Source organism: Polypterus senegalus, chromosome 3 (assembly GCF_016835505.1).
Source record: "Polypterus senegalus isolate Bchr_013 chromosome 3, ASM1683550v1, whole genome shotgun sequence".
NCBI lineage: Eukaryota > Metazoa > Chordata > Cladistia > Polypteriformes > Polypteridae > Polypterus > Polypterus senegalus.
This window is the reverse complement of record NC_053156.1, coordinates 39,227,065-39,253,366: the sequence shown is the minus strand read 5'-3', so window position 1 is coordinate 39,253,366 and position 26,302 is coordinate 39,227,065. Positions and strand designations below refer to the sequence as shown.

At 35.7% G+C, this 26,302-nt stretch overlaps 1 protein-coding gene across 1 annotated transcript in view; it reads left to right on the top strand.

Moving 5' to 3' along the window:
- Nucleotides 1-17,875: 17,875 nt before the first annotated feature.
- The window catches only part of polr2a (RNA polymerase II subunit A), a 32,620-nt gene continuing 24,193 nt past the window's right edge, over nucleotides 17,876-26,302 (top strand). Inside the window, exons 1-6 of the mRNA XM_039746996.1 lie at nucleotides 17,876-18,207; nucleotides 20,368-20,500; nucleotides 21,420-21,556; nucleotides 24,780-24,953; nucleotides 25,460-25,741; nucleotides 25,829-25,990. Coding sequence (XP_039602930.1) covers nucleotides 18,121-18,207; nucleotides 20,368-20,500; nucleotides 21,420-21,556; nucleotides 24,780-24,953; nucleotides 25,460-25,741; nucleotides 25,829-25,990 — 975 coding nt within the window. The 5' untranslated portion in view covers nucleotides 17,876-18,120. The remainder of the gene's footprint in view (nucleotides 18,208-20,367; nucleotides 20,501-21,419; nucleotides 21,557-24,779; nucleotides 24,954-25,459; nucleotides 25,742-25,828; nucleotides 25,991-26,302) is intronic.

Here is a 26,302-nt window from a genome sequence, read left to right as displayed (position 1 = left end):
CACAAACATCACATTCACTTTTCTGCAGCTTTTCAAGAAGATACCGCCTTTCACGTCCAAGAACATTGGCCTTCCTACCGCACGATGTGCTTCTTGCAACGCTCTTCATTGGCCAGCAGAGGTCAACAAATCCGGACATTACACTAAGTGCTGTTATGCCGGCAAGGTGTCTTTGCCACCGCTATCCAAACCCCCTTTTATTAGAAGACCTCTTAACTGGCAAGAACCAGCTGTCCCGAAATTACTGTGATCATATCAGGGAATACAACTCTGCTTTAGCTTTCGCGCCAATGGGCGCACACATCGCTCAACCATCTGGACAAGGACCGTATGCTTTCAGAATCCATGGTCAAATTTATCACCAGGTCTCTCCTTTATATAACATTCCTGACACGTCACCACAATACGGTCAGCTATATATCTTCGATTCTGCTGAGGCTACCAGTCACCGTTTGCAAAATCAATGTAATTGCGCTTGCAGTGATATTTTGTTGCTTCAACTAGACAACATAATATGACAGTTTAATCCCTTCGCAAAGTCTTACATGCAAATGCATGACATTATCACTCATGGTAACCCTGTTACTGCTGTACAAATGGTGTTCATGGAAAATCCAGGTCTGGATATGAGAAGGTATAACGCCCCGTCCCGTCAAACTGATGTTGCAGCTATGTTTGTAGGGGAACCTCCTGCACAATGCGACATTTGCATATATCAAAGGGGAGATGCTTGCAAGCGTATCTCTGTTCTCAATATGAACTGTGACCCCATAGTTTATCCACTGCTATTCCCTTACGGAGATCCAGGCTGGCTCATACAATTAACCCATGTTGAGGAAATGGCGCGAAAAAGAAATTTTATGCTTTCAGGCTTGCCATGAGATCTTCATTTAGTGTCTTGCATTCCAGTGGCAAACTGTTCCAGCAATACATCGTTGACGCATATGTCAGAACAGAAGGCACGCGTCTACATTACCTTCGCTCACATCAACAAGATTTGCATGTAGAGCAATACAAGGGACTTATGGATGCTGTCACTGCGAAAGCACATCACCATGACCTCTGCCCTGGACAATTGATCATTCTTCCGATTGCGGTCCACCAGTTTTCAGTCACAGACGATTGTGTGTTGCTTCGTTCTGTGCATTGTTACAATGTTGCTTTTCTTGCTGATTTATTACATTACCAATTTTTCAAATGTTAATTTTCTCCCAGTGCTTAAAAATTATTAAAAAACCGGCCTGATTATGTGGCGTATGGTACGCCGCGGGTTGGCTAGTATACTATAGACATACAAGCTTATTTAGCTTTAATATTTGCAGTGTCCAATCTGTTGGAATTTATTTTGTGAGATGTGCAATTGTAAAAATACACTGTAATTTCCAACAGATGGCGCATCACAGCATTAGCACAAATCCTGTAACAAATGACATATAAGAGACATAGAAATCAAACAGACACACAGCTAGTTGTCCTTTTATTAAGGTGGATTTATCAAGTTTCAGCTCATTTTTAAAAAAAATGTGCCCTCTGAAGTGACTAATTTCAATAGTAAGCAAATCTTTATCAATTTGCTGTTTTGTAAGTACATTTCATTGCAATACATAAATCAAAATTTAAAATGCTTTAATTTAGGCTGCATGCAATGGCACAAAAACAAATGTATACAAAACCTAATTAAAGAAAAAAATGTAATCTGGCCCAATGTTTTCTGAAATTTGGCTTTAGCCAACAATTTTAATTTCAGTGCATCATTAATGTTAACAGTATATTTGAAGAAAAAAACATTTTTAAAAATGATACCTTATTAAAAAAAGTCTAAAATATCTCAATTGACATCTCTCTTAATACTCATGGATGCAAAGGTAGGTAAGACTTTCCAAAAGGAACCCATATCTAAATATGTTGTAATATATTCCTTTTGCTTTTTGAATGCTCATTTTTAGGTTTAATTAAGTGAACCCACTATCCCAACTACCTAAATATACAATATAAATAAAAATAATTTGAGGTATAGACACAAATTTCATTTCGACCATTGTGAACTGTTCTAAAAAATTTTTTTTTTTTTTTTTTAATTCCTCACCACTATCAATCATACACATACTGGAGCTCAGGTCTTCATCATCTAATTAGTTTTAACAGAAGTCCTTGTTTAAAACTTGTAGCAACAACTTTATGCTTTAATAAGGTTCTTTCTATCTATAATAAACATTAGATGATTCAAAAGTGTACTATCCTCCCTGATACAGTTAAAACCTGTTAAAACTGTTTAGAACTTCCAAGGAGGATACTCAAAGCATGAATGCAACTGAAGTCATGGAAACAGCTTATTCATAAGAAAGCATTCTTACTCATAAGAAATGTTTGCCTCGCATGTTATCCCAGTGCTTTTTTTATTCCTTATAGAAAGCAGCATGGTTTTAAAACTAGTATTTTAGTGTTGCCAAGCATACATGTAAAAAGTATCATCCCAGATGGCAAAGATAGTTTACTCATGTTGTAAAGCACTCGTATTAGGAATGTGAACTGATCATAGTATGTAATATGTAAAACAGTATGGATGAACTCATAAAAAAGTGGAATGTCAAAAACTGCTGGGAAAAAATGGTATAGACAAAAGACCAAAGTGACAAATGAGCACATCTGGGAACCCCGCTTTGGGATTTCTTTTTCTTTGGAAAGAAATGAAATGTAGCATAATAAAATGTATAATTCAAGGAGAAACACTACACAACATAGAGGGGGCCACAAAGCTCTGTGGATAAAAGGGTACCTGTACTATGTAATCCAATTGACTGTTGTATCTGGCTGTTAGGCTGGTCATATCTTCATTTAGACAAAGATGCGAGCAGTACAGCCAGAAATCTATGACAGGTTAAAATGAAAAATTAACATGGTTTTAGCAAATATTCATACTTTTCAGACTGAAACATGTTTTTCTTTTTTTTTTACAATAAACATGTATTAATGATAACTGTGCACATAGGCAAACCTCTTCTTCCATTGAAATGTTTGCAAATGTTCTGCCAGTCAATTGGCCTCAACAGTAAGTTTTGTTCTCTCTCTTACTGCTTCTGACCACACAACACTTTGGTAATAGCCATAGAAGATAATCTCATTTATAAACACAGATCATGTTCAAGTCCATACAAAAAGACATTACCTTTAAGATGTTAATATTAACAACATAAAACACATTTTCCATTTCCTTTTGTGATAGTATAAAACAATGGGAATGTCATCACAAGGCTCAAAAATTAAAGCTAATAACATTTGAAAAGGATTTACCACTTTAATGTGTCCTTCACTTTGCTCCACAGCAATATCCCAAGATGAAAACAGCAGCTCATTAGTCACTGCATGCATTTACTGGCACCTTTACTCCTGTACTCTTTTGTGAGATCACTCATAATGACATTCAAAGCTAAACACTACCTTCTTTTGATATCTACATAAAGTATGATTCTAAAACACAGTTTACTGCACAGTTTAATTAATAATAACAATGCATTTTAAAAACTAGATAATTGTATTTTAAATCAGGCATCCATTTAAGTGTTTGGATAGGGCATTACAGTGATGTAAAACTGGACTTGATTACGTAAAATTAGGTGAGACTATATATATATATATATATATATACACACACACACATACATATACATATACATATACACATACATATACATATACATATACATATATACATATACATATACACATACATATATACATATATATATATATAAAGAAAGAGATATATAAATTAAAAAGCCAGATCATAAATCAACATGAATTTTGATTTGACAACACTTTACTTATACCATTGGGCAAATGTATATTTTAACATAAGTTCAGTAAATAAACGACAAACAACATTGATCACAGTTTTCACTTCTTTAGGTAAACCCATCAGTACATCCCACAAAAACAGAAGATTGTATAAATACCAACATAGATATCAAATTGTCCCCTGTGAAATTCAGCATCCCCATCATTGACAGGAAAAGAAAAATCCAGCATCACACCCTTTATTGAAAGCAAAGAGACTAAATAAGATGCACTTGTTTTCCATTTGTAGTGATCTTTGGTCTGCATTGTGGAATTTCCATCACCATTCAACCATTCAATCTGACTTTCCAATTATTACCGTGGTTAACAGCCTGTTCTGACACCTTCTGTCAGAACTAATAACCCTTACAATTTGTTCTAGGAACATTCACCAAATGTTAATCTCAAATATACTACACAATGTTGCCTAATAGCTTAGGGAATAGACTACAAGAAAGAACTGCCATCCACCCACCCATTACCTGAACCTACTTTTCTCAGTACAGGATTCTACAAAGCAATACTCCTATCTATATTCTTAATGTTGCTTTAGAAAAAATATATATATAGACCACTTCAATTTTGGCACCAGTTCAGCATGCGACCTGCGCACATCAGTCTGATATTACAGACCATTTTAAATATACTACGTGCATGTTTTTAGATTTCTGTGGATAAAACATCATTTAAGCATATGACTTATTTAAATGTTTCTTATCTATACACTTACTCAAGTCCAGAAATTTTGAATCCACCTGTAAGTTATGTGTAAATTGTGAGACAACCATTCATTTTTGCTGTGGTATTAACAGATATTGTCATTTGGGAAGCATTTTGTCAAACTTAAGCAGTTTATCAGCAAATTACAATCAATGAAATATGAAACCAAGGAAAAAAATTACTTGAGATGCTACCCAAGATACATTTTTCCTTTTTAAACTTTTTGAGCACAGCAACTGAGTCATGAAGCAACTATCTTAAGAGTTGTGCTGTAGCTACCACATAGAAGATCATCAAGGTCCTTAATAACAAGGATACTCACTTATTTATTTACCTTCGAGAATAAACACAGTTGCTGACAAGCTTTGTCTTTTGCTCTGCCAACTTTCTAATTTCACAAATTTTATTCAAATATTTTAAAGAGCATCAGTAACCCCAAAAAAGAATTGAACACTAAAGGGAACTTGCAGCTAATTACATAAAACATAATTAGGCAGTAGGTCATCAATTTCTTTTTAATACACAGAAAATAATACGTAGCCAATATCCATAGGGCAATACTTTCAACTATAGTATGTAAGTACTTAATGTATACACTACAAAAAACATTATGCAATGTTTTATTATATAGTTTGTGACACAGATTCCCTTATTCCCAATCTCCTGCTGGGATTAGATAAAACTTCTATCTATCCTAGGAAATTTATAAGACCAGTAAATAGTTGTATGCAATTTTTTTTTTAAACAAACAAAGCAAAGATTGGTTAAGTGACTTGCTCAAGGTCATAGAATAAGGCCACTCTGAGAGTCATAACAACAACCTTGTGGATTTGCTGTATGCCTACTGAAAAAAAAATACAACAAATAAATGCCTCATAAATTTAGTGTGTGTACAGTTCTGTTTCTATAACTGTGTAATATAAAGTAAATAAAGCAAATGAAGGTCACTCATGTGCATATGTAACTGTCAACCTGTTGAGTTTAATATCTTTTAAGAAAATAATAAACATTTACAAGTGCAGAATTTTGGGTTTATTTACAGCTCAATAATACTTTCTAAGGACCCAAAACATGACTGATGCCTTAAAGTAAACCAGGTAAATAAGATTCTTGATTAAATATCCTAACCCTCAAATTTAAATACACCTTAGCTAAAAAGATTTTCAAATTCAAAATTCCCAAAGTCCACATGTTCTAAAACAATTAATGTATCTACTTAATTTTTATAAGATTTTTTCTCCAAAATAATAAGATACAAATTTATTTTAGCTTATACTTACTGTGTCAGATATTTAGTGGATCAAAAGTTTATGTACACCAAGCTAGTATTTGCTGGGGTTACCTTTAAATTGCTTAATAACCTCAAATGCATAGGATAGCCTTCTACAGATTTCTCACAAAACACACTAGTTGACTTAACACATGAATTGTTAGGTAATGTGGTATGTGTGAAGTTGGGGGATTTGGAGTTTGAAAATTTTTAGCCAAGGTGTATGTAAACTTACTGTATGTCTCAACTGTCACTTCTTGTAAACTGGATGAATGTGCAAAGCAGAACCTATTTATCACTGTAAGAGACCTGTAGAAAGCTTTAGTGGACAACCAGAGTGGTTGTTCACAAAACAGCACTGCTTAGAAGAATAATTTTCATCTCCAAACCCACCCCCCCTGCCATCCCAATCCCAATCCCCAAGTACTACTAAGCATTCACTTGTTGAAAATCTGGTCAAGTATATGTAGAAAACAATACCTTGCCAAACATATTGAATGGGGTCGATATATTCTGCTTTAAAGGAATACTCCAAATTGTTTTTGTTATGTTACTCCTTCCATCACACTTGGTAGTGATGGCTCATGTTTTCATGCATAATAGACAAAGTTTCCGATATAATAGGCAACTATGGAGACCACCGTTGGACAACAGCAAGCAATATCAAAAACGTCCATTAAAAAAAAAAATCTCACATTAATCATGTCATATAAGACAGTTGTCAAGTCATCCAGTCATGGCTAACAAAAGGTAAAACTCACATTTTTTCCTAATAGAGTATATTGTACAATATATACATAAAACGAAGGCAAGGCAAATGTGTTCACACAGAAATGAGCTTTGAAAATTTAGACAGGACTCTTGACTAATGAATGAGGAAAAGTTCACTGGGTAACATATTAAAGAAAAAAAAAATAATAATTTTGAGTGCATTATTCCTTTAAGTTATGTGTGGCAGCCAATAAAGTACTGGTCAGGTGGAAGGAGGAATGTATGAAAATGTCAACAAAGGTTATGCATTAAATTCAATGAAAAGACTGCAACTGAAAAATGGTTGGATATTTCACCAAGATAGTGATGCAAAACACACCCTACAAAACATTATAACAAGACTTAAAGTTTAAGATTTTCAAATGGCCTTTACAGTCCTAATATTTAAATGTTATTAAAACCTGTGGATAGATGTCAAATATACAGAAACACACTTCAGTATATCAAAAATTTTGAATCTAATTCCTGCTAGAGAAGAAGCTATGAGGTTCTAACTGAAAGGGTGAGATTTAACAAATACACAGCAATTGTACATAAGAATACATAGAAATCTGTTTGTGTATGTACATTGCAGAGATTTGCTTTATATTCCTTTCACCTAGCAAAATGTACAGCTTGTCCGGAGAGCTCAAGAATTGCATGTAACTGTACTTCCTCATATGCATACCAGATGTTTGAGCAACAGCTGAATAAAGTGTTTTATCTTTCTCATTTTACACCAAAAATAAATGTATCAACATAGTTTTCTCTTCCTAAATTTAAAACAGAAAAAAATGTTTAGGATTAGGTTCATTTAAAAAATAGCTGTTCTGGTGACTTTGCTACTAATTATGAAATTTAGCCTGTTTAGACTTAAGGTTCCAAACCTGGCTCACTCATTCTATTTGAAGTTTTTGCTTCTTGCAGGATGCTACAGTCTACGTTGACTGGTACCAACAAATTAGTCATCTGGATACCTGCCATACAATTGACTGGCACTTCAAATAAGACAGGTTCTTCAAGTGCCCAATGCTGCCATGCCCAGCCAACACGCACAATTTGTCCGTACTGAAGGAAGCAAGCAAATAAAATCAAAGCCCGAATAAGAAATATTAAAATGTGTGATTATCATTTGCCTGTCTTGTGAACATGCTTCAGGCAGTAGAGAAATGCTACTGTACTTTGATATAGTTTCTCCTATGAAGTGCTTCAATTTATTATAACCTGGAGTGGACTGATAATACAAATAAATTGATTTGAACCTCTACAACCTGACTACATAAACCGAGACAAAAGAAGCTAAACTGACAGCGACATCTTATCTCATTTTATCTGTATTTTCTACAAATAGAGATATGAGACAGCATAAAATTATCAGTACATTTATAAATAAATAGAACATTACCATTCAAGTTGCCATTTCTATACACCAGCATTGTCAGGTATGGCATGCAGGAAACTCAACATTAACAATATAGGATGCCAGTTCACTGCAAAGTGTACTTATGCTGAGCCTTGGGCTGCCAACCATCCTCCTTTTCCCGGACATGTCCTCATTTTTAATGCGCCATGGACTGTCCGGAGGAATTTACAAAATTTTTAAAATGTCCAGAATTTTGGCTCCTAAAACTTGAAAATCTCCTTATCATTGATAAAAACTGAAAGCCATACACCAATAAGCATTTGCCGAAGTAGTGTGTACACTTTTCCCCCCCAGAATCTTCACTTCCATTCCGGTAGTAAACAATGCAGATACTAACGAGAATAGTCAATATCTGTCCAACCTGGCTTTTCACTTCATCTTTTGAATTCAGCTTTATCTTCTTGGCGAGTAGACAGTTCATTACAAATGTTGTTCCTTTCTTAATTATTTGTAATCCTATTTCACCGTAATTAAGTGAATTTATTCAAAATCGCAATTACAATTTCACGTTTTCTATGTGAGATCTTATTTTCGATTCTTCTTTCAGCAGTTTGGTTAAAAAAGAAATTTCATACATCCAGGTACAGTCCATCATATTTAAGTGCGAAAAAGTACTTCTGTGTAATATTTTAATGGAAAATATTGTTATTACCACCTGTTGTTTCAAAATGGATTTATAATTGTAAATGAATGAGTCAACTATTAAAGTTTCAGTTAATTTTAAAAAAAAGAATTGCACGTTTATTCTGTCATATAAAGGCAATATCTTTTTAGATATCAGTTGATCATGTAAGAAGTCACTTCTTGAAGTAATTTAAGAATATTTTCATAATTATTTCATGTACAGGGTGGTCCAGGTCTAATTATGCAATTATGAAAAGGCAAACACATTGCACCCACTGTTCGACTGACAACCGTCTCCCTGTCATTTTGGAATGCAGGACAGGTGCTACTATCTATCAGCAACAAAATTTTTTTTTGCGAATTCTCTAAGTAATAAACTTAATAAGTTATAGTTTAATGAAAATTGCATAATTAGATCTGGACCACCCTATACATAAATTCAGGAACACCCATTATGCCAAAAAGAAAGTGTAAGTTCACAGACTACTTGAACAACAAATATTCTTGTTTTCAAATGAGCAGAACAGATTCAATTTCACTAGCATGCAATGTAAAGATTTCCATTCATATTCATAAGAGTAAAATTATTTTTATTTTACTATAAGTGAATTACACAGTTACGACAGTTAAGCTATCCAAATAAGAATGGAAGGAATGAAGTCTGTTAATTGAAGACATGTTCAAAATATTTAATGGGTTCTTAGTTTGTCAATGACTGTAACTGTGGCTATCATATCATAATTATAGTCATAAACTGCTATTAAAGGTTTTTATCATTTTAAAAAACCATAAGACAGTATAAAGGTGTTTTATGGCATCATAGGGAAAGGCATCCTCAAAAGTCCTCATTTTTCTACCCAACTGTCCTCATTTCCAGAGAAAGAGAATTGGCAGCCCTAGCTGAGCCAATCTGGAGTTGCCTATTCATGTAACTGCATTTTTCTGAATATTGCGAGGAAACTACAACACCCCTAGAAACACCACATGAGCACTGAGAACATACAAGCACCATGTGGATGGTGATCAGATAGGGGGAAAAGGTCCTTTTGCTAGTAAGGCAGCAGAACCACTAAGCCACCCTGCGTACATTTCAATCAAACAGTTAGTGCATTTGTATGTGCTTCAATAACCACATTATTCACAGAAACTCAATTTCTAAAATGCTATGTGAACACTTATTCCAATTACATAAATCGGGTTATATGCCTCTGAGAAACCTGGTTAACGGAGGTAGATTTCTCCAAAAACAATCGGATGTGGCCATATAAACCCATAACTGGGTGAGGATTAAGGATTTTGTAGTCTGTGCCTGTAGTCTTCACACACAGGTTCAGCAGCTATGGGTAGAAGTGAACATAAAATACATTTCCAAAGGCAAATGATCAGACAATAACATTCCTTTTCCTGGCTGAAATAATCTGTATCAATATTTCATTAATCGGTAAATTTATGTTGATGAGCCGAACGTGCAGTGCTAAACTCAGCAACACAATCTTGATAGTAGTAGGGTAAAGTTAAAAGCAATGTGTGTTACAAAGTCTTAAAGCAATGAGTAACCTAATGCAATACTTATCTTACTGAAGTTACAATATGGGCATTATTATAAGGCCAAAGGCACATGTACCACGTCCTTTGTATTGGGTCTTTTGCAAGGCTCAGTCGTACAGCCAGGCAGAAAAAGTTTGTTGCAGGCAATCTGGTAACAGAAACCTATAAATAAAACATCAATTTGACTCTTTTTTGCACAGTTTAATGAAATTGTAATGTTTTGCCAAAGCAGAACTCCTGAATATTACTTGCACATGTAAACATGGCTTATTAAAAAACCAGGTTTCTGCTTTAATCAGGTTATTCACCTTAACCTGATCATGTATGTGCAGCAAGCACACAAGAGTGTTGAAACTTCTTAACCCTAACGTACAATCAAGCTTAAGTTGAGATCATACCACTAATGAATTACTCAAAAACCTGTTCAAAAAGTTAAGACTACAAGTAATCTGACACTTTAAAGTGGTGTGGTGCAATAGCAAGGGCATGGAGATTATGAATCAAAATGACGGTAGTCCAACTTTAACAGTTCATTCCTTTCTTAAGTTTTAGTTAAATTATGCGCTGTAATGCTGCTTGTAGAGTAAATTCAGTTGGCACACACAGGTGTAGCCAAACCTGATACGAATGGGCCATAAAACTTGGTTTTGCTCCAACACATTTCTATAATTACAAATGCATGTAGTATTCATGTGGTTGACAGAACATTTAATTTAGGTTGATATTCTATTTCATGTTCCCTTTATGATAATTCTGTTTTCTAAGAAATTACTGTATGTGGAGTCTGCTCTTTGTGTTCAACAAATGTCTGTAAAGATGATTAGAAGTTAATTTTTTTTAAGATGAATATCCTTCCTAAGCTTCTCTTTTTATTTCAAAACATTCCAATATACAGTGATACCTTGGTATACGTCCGCTTTGAAATAAGTCCAACTTGGTATACGTCCTGTTTGGACATGAAAAATTTTGCTTGGTATACAACCTTTGTTTGGAATACAACTCGCATGCTACCCTTGTTTACCTCTCTCTCGAGACAAAGCCACGACTGCCCACAAGCGTCAGTATGGCAGTTGCAAGCATTCAGTGAACAACTTTGTGCTACCTGTTGTATATGATTGTTCAGTGATGCTTTTATACATTGCTTTATGTTCAGGTGTTGATTGCTATGGTCTGCGTCTTTTGAGACGTATGACTACCGGAGGGAGGGGTGTGGTTTACAAGGCACGCTGTATGGAGAGTTGGTTAAACATGGTTCAAAATAAATAGCATTTGAAACGTTATTCTGAGGGTGTCGCTACTTCAATCTAGAGAACACTACACTACCCTTGTTTACCTCTCTCGAGACAAAGCCACGATTGCCCAAAAGCTTCAATACGCCAGTTGCTAGCATTCAGTGAACAACCCACGCTCCAATTTTCACGTGATTTTGTGTTTTTTCACGTAAATTTGAATTGATTGTTGAAAAGTATGAAGGTGGCAAGCATATCCAAGACATGGCTGCTGCATACCGTATGCTGAGAACGATGGTATCTAAACTTGTGAAAAACAAAGACGTTATTAAAAAGTGAGGTTAAATTTTAATTTATTTCATCCAATTGCTTTTTTATTTATGTATTTTATTATTAAGCAGTGTTTAAATTATTTTATACAACCCGATCAATGTATAATATGCCAATAACAATAGGATTTTTTTCATGGGAACTGATTAATCATTTTCCCTTTATTTCTTATGGAAAAAATTTGTTTGGTATGCATCCTGTTTGGTACAAGTCCAAGGATCTGGAACGGATTAGGGCCGTATACCGAGGTACCACTGTACATCAATAAATCATTCTTTAAGCAATTAGATTCAACCATAACCTCATTTATTTGGAACTTAAAACATCCACGTATCCAAAGAGCGACCCTACAAAGTCCTAAGACAGAAGGTGGCATAACTCTACCTAACTTTTAGTTCTATTACTGGGCAGCAAACATACAAGCTATAAAAGCCTGGACACAAATAGATTCACATACACAGGCCTGGTCTGCAATAAAAGTTAAATCCTGCAGTACTTCTTTATATTCCCTGCTTTGTGCCTCAATAAATGCAAGTTATCTCCAATATACTAATAACCCAATTGTGCTTCACTCACTCAGAATATGGAACCAATGTAGAAAGCGTTTCAAGATGGAGAATCTTATATCTGTGGCACCTCTGCATGAGAACCAACTTTTTCAACCCTCGCAAACATATGCAGTTTTTAATATCTGGAAAAAATTTGGGATTAACTTGCTTAGAGATCTTTATATAGACAACATCTTTGCATCCTATGAACAATTACATTCCAAATTTAATTTTCCAGCAACAGATTTCTTTCACTATCTTTAAATTGGAAACTTTGTTAAACAGAACCTGCCCGATTGTCCCCATTTCCCATCTTTCTCTATGCAGGAAAAAATATTGCTCAGTCTCGAGGACTCAGACAGCATTTCTGCAATATATAAAAAATATTTTACAGTCCCTCCCTTTCAAAGATCCAAGAGTACAATGGGAAAAATATCTCTCACTCAACATATCAGAAAAGGAGTGGAAGGTAGCAATACAGAGAATTCATTCGAGCTCCATATGCACAAAGCATACAATTATACAACTCAAAATTATATATCGAGCACATCTGTCCAAAATAGTTCCAGGGCAAGATCTAACCTGCGAACACTGCAATCAAGCTCCAGCCTCACTGGGTCACATGTTTTGGGCCTACACCTAATTAACATCATTCTGGACAAAAATTTTTAAGTGCCTTTCAGACAGCCTTGGTGTCACAATCCCTCCAAACCCATTAACAGCTGTGTTTGATGGACTTCCAGATGGGCTTAAAGTGGAGAAGGACAAACAAACTCTGATTGCCTTCACTACATTACTGGCACGCATACATATTTTGCTAAACTGGAAGAATCCTAACTCTCCTTTTTTTAAGTCAGTGGGTAACTGATGTTTTATATTATTTGAAATTGGAAAAAATCTGATTTTCATTTAGAGGATCTGTGCAGAACTTTTTCAAAACCTGGCAGGATCTAATCAATAATATTTTAGAATAAGCTCTTAAAGCACTGAGGAAGTAGATTCTCTCCCCATTTCTATTTCTTCTCCATTTACCTGTATCCGCCTATTAAACTCATCAATTGATTTATTTTTACTATTTTTAAGCTTTATTCTGTTGGCCATGTTCTCTTTCTCAGGGGTGGAAGTTGATTTGTTTTAAATCCTATTTTTTGTAAAAATGTATCTATTTGTATGGAATGATTTAAATAGAATCAATAACATTTTTAAAAAAAGTTAATTTTTATTTTATAAACTGGTAATATCATGCACTCTTTGAACTGAGGTGAACCTTATTAAACAATGCTCATTTAATAAACAGTACTGCAGCCACTACTCGCCTCTAGGATCAGCACTACCTGCATTGTTAGCTAAGGAGTTGGGCTTAAAAACTAATGTCTCCTTGTAGTCCATTCCCTCGTGTCTATGTAGGTTTTCCTCCCACATGCAAATACATTTATGACAAGTTAAATTGTAAAGCAAAATCAACTCTGTATTAGTAAATGTGGATGGTTCTTATCTCTTTCCTGATTTTGCTGTAATAAGAATGCATGTTTTGTCTTTGGTGCAAACATTCACTCTATGAATCTGACTTAAAAAACGTGTGATAAAACTTAAAAACATATACGCAAACAATCTTAATGTTGCCTGGTACATAAAATGGTTTTTGGCTATCTTACCCGAAACTCCAGGGGTCGGGTATGGCAAGTTGCTTCGCTTTGTTTTTGTTAATTTTGTTTTGTGTTGATAATTTCATGATCAGATTGGGGGTAAAAGGTAATTATATATGTATGTAATAATTGGGATGTGATTTTATTACAGTTCATATTTGTTTTTTGAAACTTTTTGAAATTTATATTTTTATTGGTTAAAAAATATAGAATAATTTGATCACAAAAAATAAATACATTTTGTGAACCTGTCCACCACTGAAAAATACTATAAGGGATGGACCAGCAGTTTAGTTTAATGCCTAAGGGCATTACACATTAAAACAAAATGTTCTTTGGTTCAGTTTCACCTCTGAACTGATCGGTGATTCAGTGCAAGTCACTTATTAATAACAATTACAATTATATCTCTCTAACCTACTCAAAGTGCTTTACAGAGATAGTGGGGTGCCACTTCAACCACCACCGTTGTGTAGCATCCACCTGGACGATGCAACAGCAGCCATTTACACACCAGTATGCTCACCACACATTGGGTATTAGGTGTTGAGGGCAGACAGTGATAGTTACCCAGTAAGGAACAGGGGATAATTAGCCAGGACATCGGGATTCACCTATTTTCGAAAGATGCCCACAGAGAGTCAGGACCTTGATTTTATGTCTCATCCAATGAAAGATGTCCCAATTACTGCACTGGGTCATTGGGATCCACACACAAACCACAAGATTAACATTCTTTGCAGGCCTCACCAATACCTCCTCTAGCATCAACCAAGTTTTTCCTAGATGGTCTCCCATCAAAGTACTGGCCAGACCAAACAGGTTTATGCTGTGCTCAGGCGCTCTCAGACTTCTGATGTTTCACCTTTCCAATTCTGTGTGATCACGTGGGTTTCCAATTGGACAGTTTGGAGAATTGCAAAGTTGCTGCTGATTTGTTACTTGCTCTGTGAAAAAGCAATTAACAATAGCTTTTGTGTGTGTGAAAATAAAGAGCAAACTTCAATTTGAAATGCAATTTAAACAAAAAAACAGCATTTCTGACTGACCAGATTTGGTGGAAAGGTAAGCATTGTTTTACAGCTCGGAAAATTTAGATAACTTTAGCTTCTCAAAGTTGTTCAACCAGTAGCTCTGAATTCATTAGGTGTTCACATGGAATTTCCAACTCTCATTTACTGCCTGCTTGAAGGTACGTGAACACACAATTTAGGTCAGGTTGATTCCCTATCCTGAAGTGCAGGAGGGTATGGCTGCTTGTACTTAACCTATTATTGTCCCCAATGTAAAAGAAATGTATGAGAACCGTTGTACTGTATCATAACCTTCTTAGTCACCTTAGACAAAATAACCAGGCAAATATATAAACATTAACAACAACCATTTTAAATGTTCATCTCTATAACAAGTGGGGGGAGAAAAACAGTACCCATATAAAAGCCAAGAACGCATGTTTCAAATAGTTACCGAAACTGAAACAATCTCCCTGGCACAAACATGTGAAAGCAAAGACAAATCATTGTACCACTATACTATATTCATCAAAAACGACTATTTAACAGCTTTTAACAATGTTGGCCTATAACCCCAAATGTAGACACAGACCAGTAAACTTTAAAGTCTACGGTTTACGATTTAGTGTACAAATATGGAAGTGACTTGGGGGCTAAGACGTTGGAATCTAATGCACAAGGTGATCTGATTTAATCCCCACTGTACCGTGCAATCTGAAGATGTCAATTAAAGTTACTATTCTCCAAGTATTTAAAAAAAATTACAACTCGACCGATTACACCCTGGTGTGTTTTATATTGTATACCAATTTCTAGAAATGTCAGCTGCCCGTTTTGTGTGTTGATCCCTTTATTTTAGAAAATCCCTTTTTTTATTTTTTTTAAGTAATTGTCTTGCTTAAAAGTCTGACAAACATAATGGCGACCTTAAGCTTAGTGTTAAAGAAAGCGCCCTGGCGGCCTAAGCGGGTTCAGCCATACATAACGTTACATAACGTGGCGGTATTCCCCTCGCCGTACCTCCCCCGTTTACAAAAAAAACATACACACACTAAAAAGGTAAAAACACGAAAACAAACATACAGACGTAAATCAAAGAGCTCCCTTCCTGTCGCCATATCGTGCTAAGACTTTCACTTTGTGTCTAACAAAAGAAAAGCGCAACGCCACGCGGGTTTTCTTCTCCTAACAGTACTATTGTGTAACAAGCACACTAATGCCAGAATCGTCCATTTTTTTAACCTGCCAGGTCCTTAGGGATTCTTTTCCATCGTATATAATAAAATAACTGTTAAAATGATCACGAAAGCCAAACGCAGGCGTTCATTTTATACACTTCATGGATTTCCCTTATATATTTCAACTCAATCAGCTCAAAAATCGACTTTACACTGTATAAAGAAACTCCAAAATAAACAGCACGGATCGTCCAGTATGCCACAGGCAATCGAGCGTTTCTTCCCTTAATCGACTCCATCTTAAACCGAGAAATGCGCGCCACACAAGGACAATTCTGAAGACACGATCCCCGAGTCCCCAAACATTTGAGAAATTATTTTTTTAAACGTTTATGATTCGTTAATATAAGTAACATATTTAAGATATTGACGAAGTCTACATAAAATAACCAAAGACTTAATGTCCATGAAATACTTCCTCAAAATACTCCTTCCCCAAAACTCGAAAAACAAAGAAAACCACAGCACTAAATGTTAATTACCTAACAAACCGTTTCCGTCAACTAATCCGGTCGACATTGTTTTATTACAAAAATTCTCATCAACTATAATTTAAAAACACTACTAATTTTAGTTGCGTTAATTCAAATCCCTTAAATCCTTTGTTTAAACGATCATACCCGTAAATCCTTGAATAATGATAAATTAACAGCTTTGATTGTCATAATTAAAGACAGTTTATAAATACCACCTTTCTTTCCTCTAAGTAAAAGCGCCTCCATGTTAGGTGTAGGCTCCAGATAGAAGTCAAGGCCCGGTAAAAATAACATAAATTGTTTCTAAGCCATTATATTTCCTTCGAACAAATGCCCGACAAAGCCTGGTGAACATTTTGATAACTGCACATTACTTAGTTTGGTGCCCCGATACTTCTTTCTTAAATATGTCCCAATTTGTAACTTAACGGATTTTCCTTAGTGATGCTTCCATCATTCCTGCGTCTGATACCCGCGACAGTCTTCACTCGATCCCGAGGCTTTGCTCGTAGTCCCATAATGTTCGTAAACCTGTGAAAAATTCAAAAAAACGTCGACGCCTTCTAAAAAGAGAAGGTAAAATAATATTAGTGGGGTGATTTTGACGACGGAGTTCGTATTTAATTCCATATTTTCTGCATATGGATTTTCGTTAGGCCTTGACTGCGAAGCTCTTCTTTTTCGGGAGTCGAGGCTCATCCAGCTTGCGACAAGCGAGGCAGCGCAGTTTTTTTTGCATTACCTTAAAGTAAAAAAAGCAAGCAGTTCGGCAAAGATCGACAATGTTCGGCCTAGGAGGTGTGGCTACAGCATGGGCTGTATCTAAGGTCTTATCTGAATTATTCATAAAAGTTAGTAGCCATTGGTTTAGCTATCAAATAAAGTTTAATTATACATACTAGGTACCCAATCGGAAGCTACTAAACGTAAATACTAATTAAACGGAAGGGAAATCGTCACTGACTACAGGCAACCCGCCGAATCCACCCCCTTCATTAACATGGCCCTTCAAGTGTGGAGCGATTTCTCTCCGCCGAAATAAGCTGCCGAATGGCCGAGTACATGTTATGCATAGAACCACCAATCAGCGGCTCGAAACAGAGACGGTTTCTCCGCCCACTGAGGAGTGAAGCCCTTTGAATTTAGTTGGGCGAACCCGTAGCTTATTCGGGAGTCTATATAATCCCGTGTAGCAGACGCTTACACTCAGTTGCGCTTAGGGCGCACTGGCGGACAGACCTGAAAAGGGGAGGGGAGTGAGGGCCTAAACTCTATGAGAAAGAATAAACAAAAATAAACTCTTTGGAAAAGCAGTTCTCGGCGGGTGAACGCGAGAAACCGCTATCCGAGGTATTCCGACTGCCACTGGAAGAAAGAGGGAGTTTTGGTGGTAGTCCTCTTCTTCGTTCTATTTCTCTTCCTCCTTTCAAAGCGGCGTGCCGACAGAGACGCGTCTGTTTGAATAGGAACGATGCACGGACCGCCCTCCGGCGACAGCGCATGCCCACTGCGCCTCATCAAGAGAGTGCAGTTTGGCATCATCAGTCCAGATGAACTTGTAGGTTCTTTTTTAATTTGATGGATGTGGGTGGGAGGGATGGAAATTAAAGCTTTTTTATTTGTTTGTGTTTGTTTTCTCCTTGATCCACTATATACGTATGCGCACTGCTGATTGATTACCTGTGTCGCGGAAGTGTTCGTTTGATACCGCGAAAGCATGTGCAAGTGTCGATGTGGAAAGTGAAAGAGAACAGTGGGTATGAAACCTTTCACCTGTTTGGCCGCGTGGATGCCAATTTTCAGTGTTGACTCAAATTGTGGGTCATCAGGTTCGGTTCCTGATGCCCACGCTGTCCTATCATAAAGACATTTCCTTGTGTCTCCCACGCGTTTACCATTCTTTCCGGTGTTTCCTAACATTCTTCATTGAGTGCCTTTCAGTTTACTTCTAGATAGGTACGTCTAGTTTATGTAACTTTTAACCCCAAAGTGTAAAGTATACCTCCATCCAGGTAGTTTTATTGTAGGGATCTTTTCTACAGAGTCCATTAAAAACAATATCATAAAATGTTTTTTTTCGTGAAATGATCTTTTATGAAGTCGACTAATATGTTCGAATTCAGTTTTAAAAACAAAAGCTATCCATATGTTGCAGTTGTTTACATTTTCTAAATTAAGCAGTTTTATTCCTGACGTGTATAGGTGTGCTTTTTATAAACTGGGATTTGGCATAGCTATGCTTATGGATATTGAAAGTTAAACAACTGCCCCAATAAAATTGATTACCTTGTGGGAAAAAGGGGATGTGTTCAGAGAAATAAGTCAACTTTGATGATTTGTATGAAACATTTTTAGTAATGTGGGGGATTAAATTGTCAGCATTTTAAAAATTTATAATAGTTTGTTCTTACATTTTTAGAGAACTAAAAGTTTTAGATTTGGCAATTAAATAAGAGTAATGTGCAATGATTGGGCCTATTTTATTTTAAAAAATGTCAAAGCTTTGTTTTGTAGCTGTAAACTGTTCAGAATGAATTAATATTGGAGGAAAAAAATCTTATCAGCCTGTAGTGTGTTTAGGATTAGTCATTGTTTTATAATACCTTTCTAACAGGTTACACTTGAACAAGTGTTGGGTTTTATTGTAGATTCATTATAGAATAATTCATAAACATAGTCTAACTTTGTGTAATCTTGAAGTATATAGGACCAAAACATGAATAAAGCCATGAATATCTTTTATTTTTATTTAAAACAGTTGAGAATAAAAATAAAACTTCCAATTAATTTTCTGTAAAATATGTAAATGTGAGTGCTTTAAATACCCATTAATGCAAAATATCTTTTTGGGATTGTTGGGGATACAAACATTTGTACAACTCAGTCATTTAGCAGTCACTTTTATTCATTGGGAAGGTTACAAGTATAAATAGTTTCAATATGTTCTATGTCCACAGACTAAAAGTTTATGGGGTAACGTTGGTGAACTTAGTGTTCATTTGCATGTTTCCCTCATTTAAATGCATTCCAATAACCTCTATAGTTAATATCAAGTGTTAAGCTTTAGCATTTAGTGGGAGTACTACTCCAATGTGTAGTATACTGATGCAATCTAATAGTAATGCCATCTTGTCTTGTAGAAATAGGTGTTTTAATCTTCACCTCATTTTTGTTTTGCAGTAGTTTGGAAACTAAAGTGCGTTTTATAATTACAGTATGTCTTTATGTCCACCATTTATTGTGGAGTTGTTAAGAGTGCATGTAAAAGATATTTTAGGTTTTATATATGTAAATTTGAAGATTTTGTTGACATCTGATGTTTCCCCATCCTAAAACATTTTTAGAATGACTTGACGACTTCTTGTATAATATGCATAAACAACAAAATAGGGATGTCAGAGATTTTTTCCCTTCTCCCATCATATTTTAGCCCTTTGTTGGGCACTTTTACTTGCATCAAGCCAATATAGCCACCACATCACCAAGCACATTTACCCTCTCTATATGTTTCAGCAAACTAAGCATTAGACTGAAAAGCATAGGGGTGCTGGTTCAATTTTCATTACCTGGTAATGTGACCTAGAAGGTTGTATTGCAAACTAATGATTTTTTTGTATAATGAAACAGAATAAGCTGTAGTTAATTGCCTGTAAATCTTTTAACTTGTGTGTGTCTTTTTTTTTTTTTTTTTTTTTTAATATGTTGAAAACCTCTATAGAAAAGGATGTCTGTCACAGAGGGAGGCATCAAGTACCCAGAAACCACAGAAGGAGGTCGTCCCAAACTTGGGGGTTTGATGGACCCCCGGCAGGGTGTAATAGAAAGGTCAGGCCGATGTCAGACATGTGCTGGTGAGTGCATAATTGTGTATGATTGTTAACAATACAGCTTAGTGCTGATTAGCAAATTGTATCTCAAGTGTTAAACGTTGTATGTAGCATAACTTTTACAGCCTTTAGAGTCATAACTTTCTAATGGGCAGTGGCATCTCTATGGAAACCAGAGAATTTGCCCTATAGCAGATGTACAAAGTATTTTGTTAAAGTCACATTTAACTGCAATACATGATTGTGAACATTTTTGTCTATCATGCTAGCTCCCTTTGCTACTTTTCATGTTTAGATTCATAGTTGATTTATTTGTGTTCCTGAATATATTCTTTTAACTAAAATATTAGATGTTTTTACTGCCATTTATATTACCTGTTTGCAGTAAGGAGATTGTTGGTTCTCTTCCCTGCGTGGTAGAACACTTTGAGTAGTGAGAAAAACACTATGTAAATGTAAAGAATTATTGTTACTAATATGTTCTACATCTTAATTTTTTACTCTTCAGTGTTTGTTTGAATAAAGATTAGATTTTAACTAGTTCAAATTTTTATTTTTTGCGTTTTAAGCAAATCATATATTTTAATCCTTGAATATTTGGAAATCCAATTTAATTACGAAGAGAATCGACTATTTGCAGTTCAGTTATTGATGAGTGTTTAGTTACCAGGGACATGTCCATAAGTGGTTGGTTTTGTGGTTTTTTTTTTTTTTTTGTTTTGTTTTTTTTTTTTTGTCCAACCCCCTGTGCAAAAGATTCGCCAAATTTACTTCTTTCAAGCTCTGTAAAAGTAAACTTTATAGAATTTGCCAACCTGCTCATCACTAATCGTGTTTAATGCTTTGGTATATTGCTGTTCAATGAGTGGATTTATTGTAGCTATTTAAGAACTCATTATAGATCAATAATGAATATCCATTTGGAACATTTTCCCTGATTTAGGTAACATGACAGAGTGCCCAGGACATTTTGGACATATTGAGTTGGCGAAGCCTGTTTTTCATGTTGGCTTCATCACGAAGATCATGAAGATTCTGCGTTGTGTCTGTTTCTTCTGTTCCAAACTACTGGTTGATGCAGTAAGTGTTTTTTTTTTTTTTTGTCTCGGAAAACTGAAATTAAGCTGAAATTCTCTTGACTTTTATTCATTTTGTTAATGGCTTAATTATACATAGACTGTTTTACCCTTGATTCAATTTTTTCTGCATCTTTTAAACTTTGTATTCGTTGTTCAATATTCCAAATCTTTCAGTTGTAAGGTTTGTGTAGCTGTCAGTGTTGTACAAAGGATGCCCCGTAAAGATTTTGTCTTTTCACATAAAGTTTGAAATCAATAAGTGATACAAGTAGGTGTCACAGGATACACAGTCACCTACTCAAACTTTAAGGCTGTTCATTTTACACTTGCGAAATTTTGTCAAAAAATACATCAAGAAATAGCTGTGTGAGAATATACCTGCAGCACTAGACAAAACACTGATCTTATAATATTTTGATTTTCAGTTATTTAGGTAATAAGTCGTATTAGGTGCTGTACTTATAGTTTTATTAAAGTGTGTTGCGTGAGAAGTAAAATGAACACCAATTAAAATTGCCATTTTAAGAGCTAGAGGCCAAGCAAACAAATCTTGCCTATGGCTGTAATTTTTTCTTTTGAATTTATATGCATGTTTAAAGTCAAATTAAACTGCCATTTATAACAATGTGTAGAAGTGTACTTATGGCAGTGGTATACACAGTACCAAGAGTTTGTGCAATATTATTAAAAGGGTGGTTTAACATTTGCTTTTTAGTACAGTGTTATACATAGCCACAATAGAAGGAACAGAGCTTTTGCAGTTGCCTTTGAATGCGGCTATAGTTGTCTGTCCAACTGTCTAATTTCTAAACTGTTTATCCATTGCATTGATTTAAGTGAAGGTATCCATTGCATTGATCTGAGTGAAGGCCTATACTGGCTTCTATGGTAGAGAGACGAGTTTCCATCGTAGACACAAGCACCAGCCTCACATACATCCAAATATCTGCCAACCCAACTTTATATAATATAAAGCCAAATACCACTGACTCACTCATCACAAAATCTCCTGAGAAACCATGAGGACTTGGGACTTGAAATTTGGAATGTAGGTTACCCTTGGCCCATAGGTGTTTGCTTAGAAATGGTTTGAAGAATTTCGTGGTGCAAGCGTGAAATTTCGTAGTTTTTTTTTTTTCCTGTTTTTCTCTCCGCTTTTCACGAGAGAACTACTTAACGAATTTAGATCGGGTTTTTCTCTATAATTTGCTTGAACACTCCATTGATTTTGTGACTTTTTCATCTCTTAAGTATCATATTTTGCTTGCGATACCGATTTATTAGTGCAGATCCAAGAGACTCATTGGGCTGTAATTATTCTGCCTCAGGGCGTAACCTTAACTCCGTTTTAGTTAGCAAATGAGAGAACTACTTAACGGATTTAGATTGTTTTTTTCTTCTTTTCTATAGTTTGCTTGAACATTCCGGTTGATTTTGTGACTTCTCATTGCGCTAAGAATCAGTTTGTTTGTAGGAGCAATATATTCAAGCTAATCCGAGACAGTTGCTGCAAGGGGAGGGGGAAGAGTGACATCAGGAGTAGAGAGCTGGGCAGGGCCCTCCTCACTGTCTGTCCTGTTTCACTAATTCGCAGGCAAAGCCGCGGGGATGGCTAGTCAAAAGATATTTAAATGTTAAGTAATGGCATTATCTCCTGTTACAACACATTTTTTTCACTTGTGTTAAATCTAGTTCATTAACTGTAATCTCGTACACCTGTATATTAGTGCAAAAATCTGATAGCTTTTGTTCCGTTTTTAAGTTGTCGGACATAAGAGAATTTCTAGATCTCTTAAGTAATATTAAACTAACCGTGTGACTTAGCAAAGTTTGTCTTAAAGTTGGACAAATCTAATGATGGAGGGGAAGATTTTCAAAAACTAAATCATCAGTTGTGTGACATTTGAAATTTAAATTTGGCTTCCCTTTTAAATAAGTGTTATCGGCCACCTAATGTCTCCACTGTATATTAATGTAAACTTTCATCAGCAAAAATATGTCACAAACGCTATTTTATTTGTTTATTTATTTTGGACAAACAAGGTATGAAAAGTGTATATTGTTGGATAAGCCAGGAAGCTTTCATCTACACAGACTATTTTCTAAGCTTTCATTAGTCACATTGGGTTAAAAAGTTAAAAAAATCATTGGGAAGAAATCTGTATTTTTGTTTTTCCCTGCTTCTGTTAAATATGAAATTCAAGCCCCACAGTTTCTCCTGCACATTAAAATGTTTTTAGCTAGAAGTTTGTACCTTGTGATGACATCCTTGTTGCTTTTTTAACGGCCTTTGGATACCTTCCTCCAGGGCTAAAATGTCCAGATCAATATATGTCCAGTTTATTTACTGCCTACTGTAGTTAATAGACATTTGAGTGCCGCATTTATACTTTGCAATTTAAAGCGCAACATTACACACAATCCCTTGCAAAAGTACATATACTATTTTACTTGGGTTTCACGTTTCCATTTGCTTATAGCGTTTCTCCTTGGACATTTGTCTTCCTAGTAAATTATTATCTAGAGGACGTCAGTTTGGTTAAGAATGTACCCATGAATGCTCTGTTCAGAGCCCTAAATCCGTCTTTTGGTTGGCAATTCTTCTGAAGTTCACGACTGGTTGACCTCTTTCACAATTACAGCTTTAAGTTTTTTATTAAAAAAAATGTATTAGTAAGGGAGAGAACAGTTAATTTTGGAAAATGTTCTTGTAAACTAAGCTATTTGCAATAGACAAAATAATGGGGTAACACCTCCTGCTGCATTTTGAACAGGAGAGCAAAGTGCCATTTCACATAGCTACTACAGCTTTTGAAATGACTAAAGAAATAAACAGATGAGCTGTTTCAGTGCTAATAAACATTAAACACAGCATTAATCCACAGCAAAGAAAAAAAAAATCATGTATAACGCTCAATCTTGTATGCCCTCATGTGTTTTGTAAATACTACCAAATGTTCCTGTGAAAACTCCTGTTTAGTGTGGAATTTTTTTTTAAATTCACATGTGAATGAGTTCATTGTCCAATCCAAGTTTTTTTGAATGTAAAATGAGGCCAATATTGCACAAGTGTAATTGGATTGTCTAACAGGTTAACAACACTGCCCATTCTATATATGCCTGTTAGTTCTCCAACTCATTGTAATGTGTCAAAACTATGCACATCTACTGTGGCTGTTATTCTTCCTACAAATTGAAAAAAATGTTGTCTTGTTTCTTTGTAGAATAATCCCAAAATCAAAGACATCTTGTCGAAGTCTAAAGGTCAGCCTCGTAAGCGCCTCACCCATGTCTATGACCTTTGCAAAGGGAAAAACATTTGCGAAGGTGGAGAAGAGATGGATAACAAGTTTGGTGTGGAACAGGCAGAGGGAGATGAAGACATCACAAAAGAAAAGGTACTTTGATATCTACATAGTGTTGTGCAGAGTTGGTTTTGCTTTTAAAAAAAAATGCAATTTTTAAACAAATAACTAGAGAATTAAAGCAGGGATCGATGGTTTGCACCATAAGCAAAAAACATTGAGTAGTGCAGCCTAGGAAAATACTTGGCTTTCTGGGATGAATAAGTTGGAAAGTGTTGTGAGAAGCTATGATAAAGGTTTATAGATGGGGTGATGCAGTTTCTTGGTAGGATTAGAGGTTGACAGGGCAGGGTGCGTATGAAGGGTAGTGCTTTCTGCCCTTTATGTAAAAAAAAAATTATACGTAATTGTTTTACTTCAAATATCTGTTGTTGCCTGACTTCCCCCAGGATATTTTCACTTAATATCAGGTATTTTTCAGATGAGTTTATAAAAGAATATTTCCAAAATACAACAGTGTTTTTTCCGTCTCTGTTTGGAACTTGAGAACCTATGTGCATTAAGTACTGGTCTTTTATGGTTTTTTGCTTCTCTCCCAGGGTCATGGAGGCTGTGGACGTTACCAGCCACGTATCCGCCGCTCTGGCCTGGAACTGTATGCAGAGTGGAAGCACGTGAATGAGGATTCTCAGGAGAAAAAGATCCTACTTAGCCCAGAGCGTGTCCATGAAATCTTCAAACGCATTTCTGATGAGGAGGACATGATTTTGGGAATGGACCCAAAGTTTGCACGTCCAGAATGGATGATTGTGACAGTCCTTCCTGTCCCACCCTTGTCAGTCAGGCCTGCTGTAGTAATGCAGGGGTGTGCTCGTAATCAGGTAAAATTGGAAATCGGCTTAGAAGCATGGTTTCAAAAGGATATGTCTTGAGATACAATACTGAAAAAATGCTTCCCTCCCAAACAGGATGATTTGACACACAAACTTGCAGACATCGTGAAGATCAACAACCAGTTACGCCGTAATGAGCAAAGTGGTGCTGCTGCTCATGTCATTGCTGAGGATGTCAAATTATTACAATTTCACGTGGCTACTATGGTTGACAATGAGCTTCCTGGCCTGCCCCGAGTGAGTGTACTAGTTTACCAGTGTGTTGTTTTTTTTTTGTTTTTTTTTTTATTAAGTAGATGAACTCTTAAGGGAGTGGAAGGAAATGAGAATTTAATGATGCTTGAACTTGGTGTACCTCGGCCAAGTTTGAAAGACTAGTTTGGCCAAGCTGTCTTTACTATACACCATGATGCAGTGAAATCTGGCTTGTGAGTAAAATTGTCCAGTCAATAATTCAATCTGTCCTATTCCCCAAAGACTTTCTGTTAAGGTTTATTGACAATACTTAAACTGGAAATAAGTTGTATAGCTCTGGGTGTGTCCTGCTGA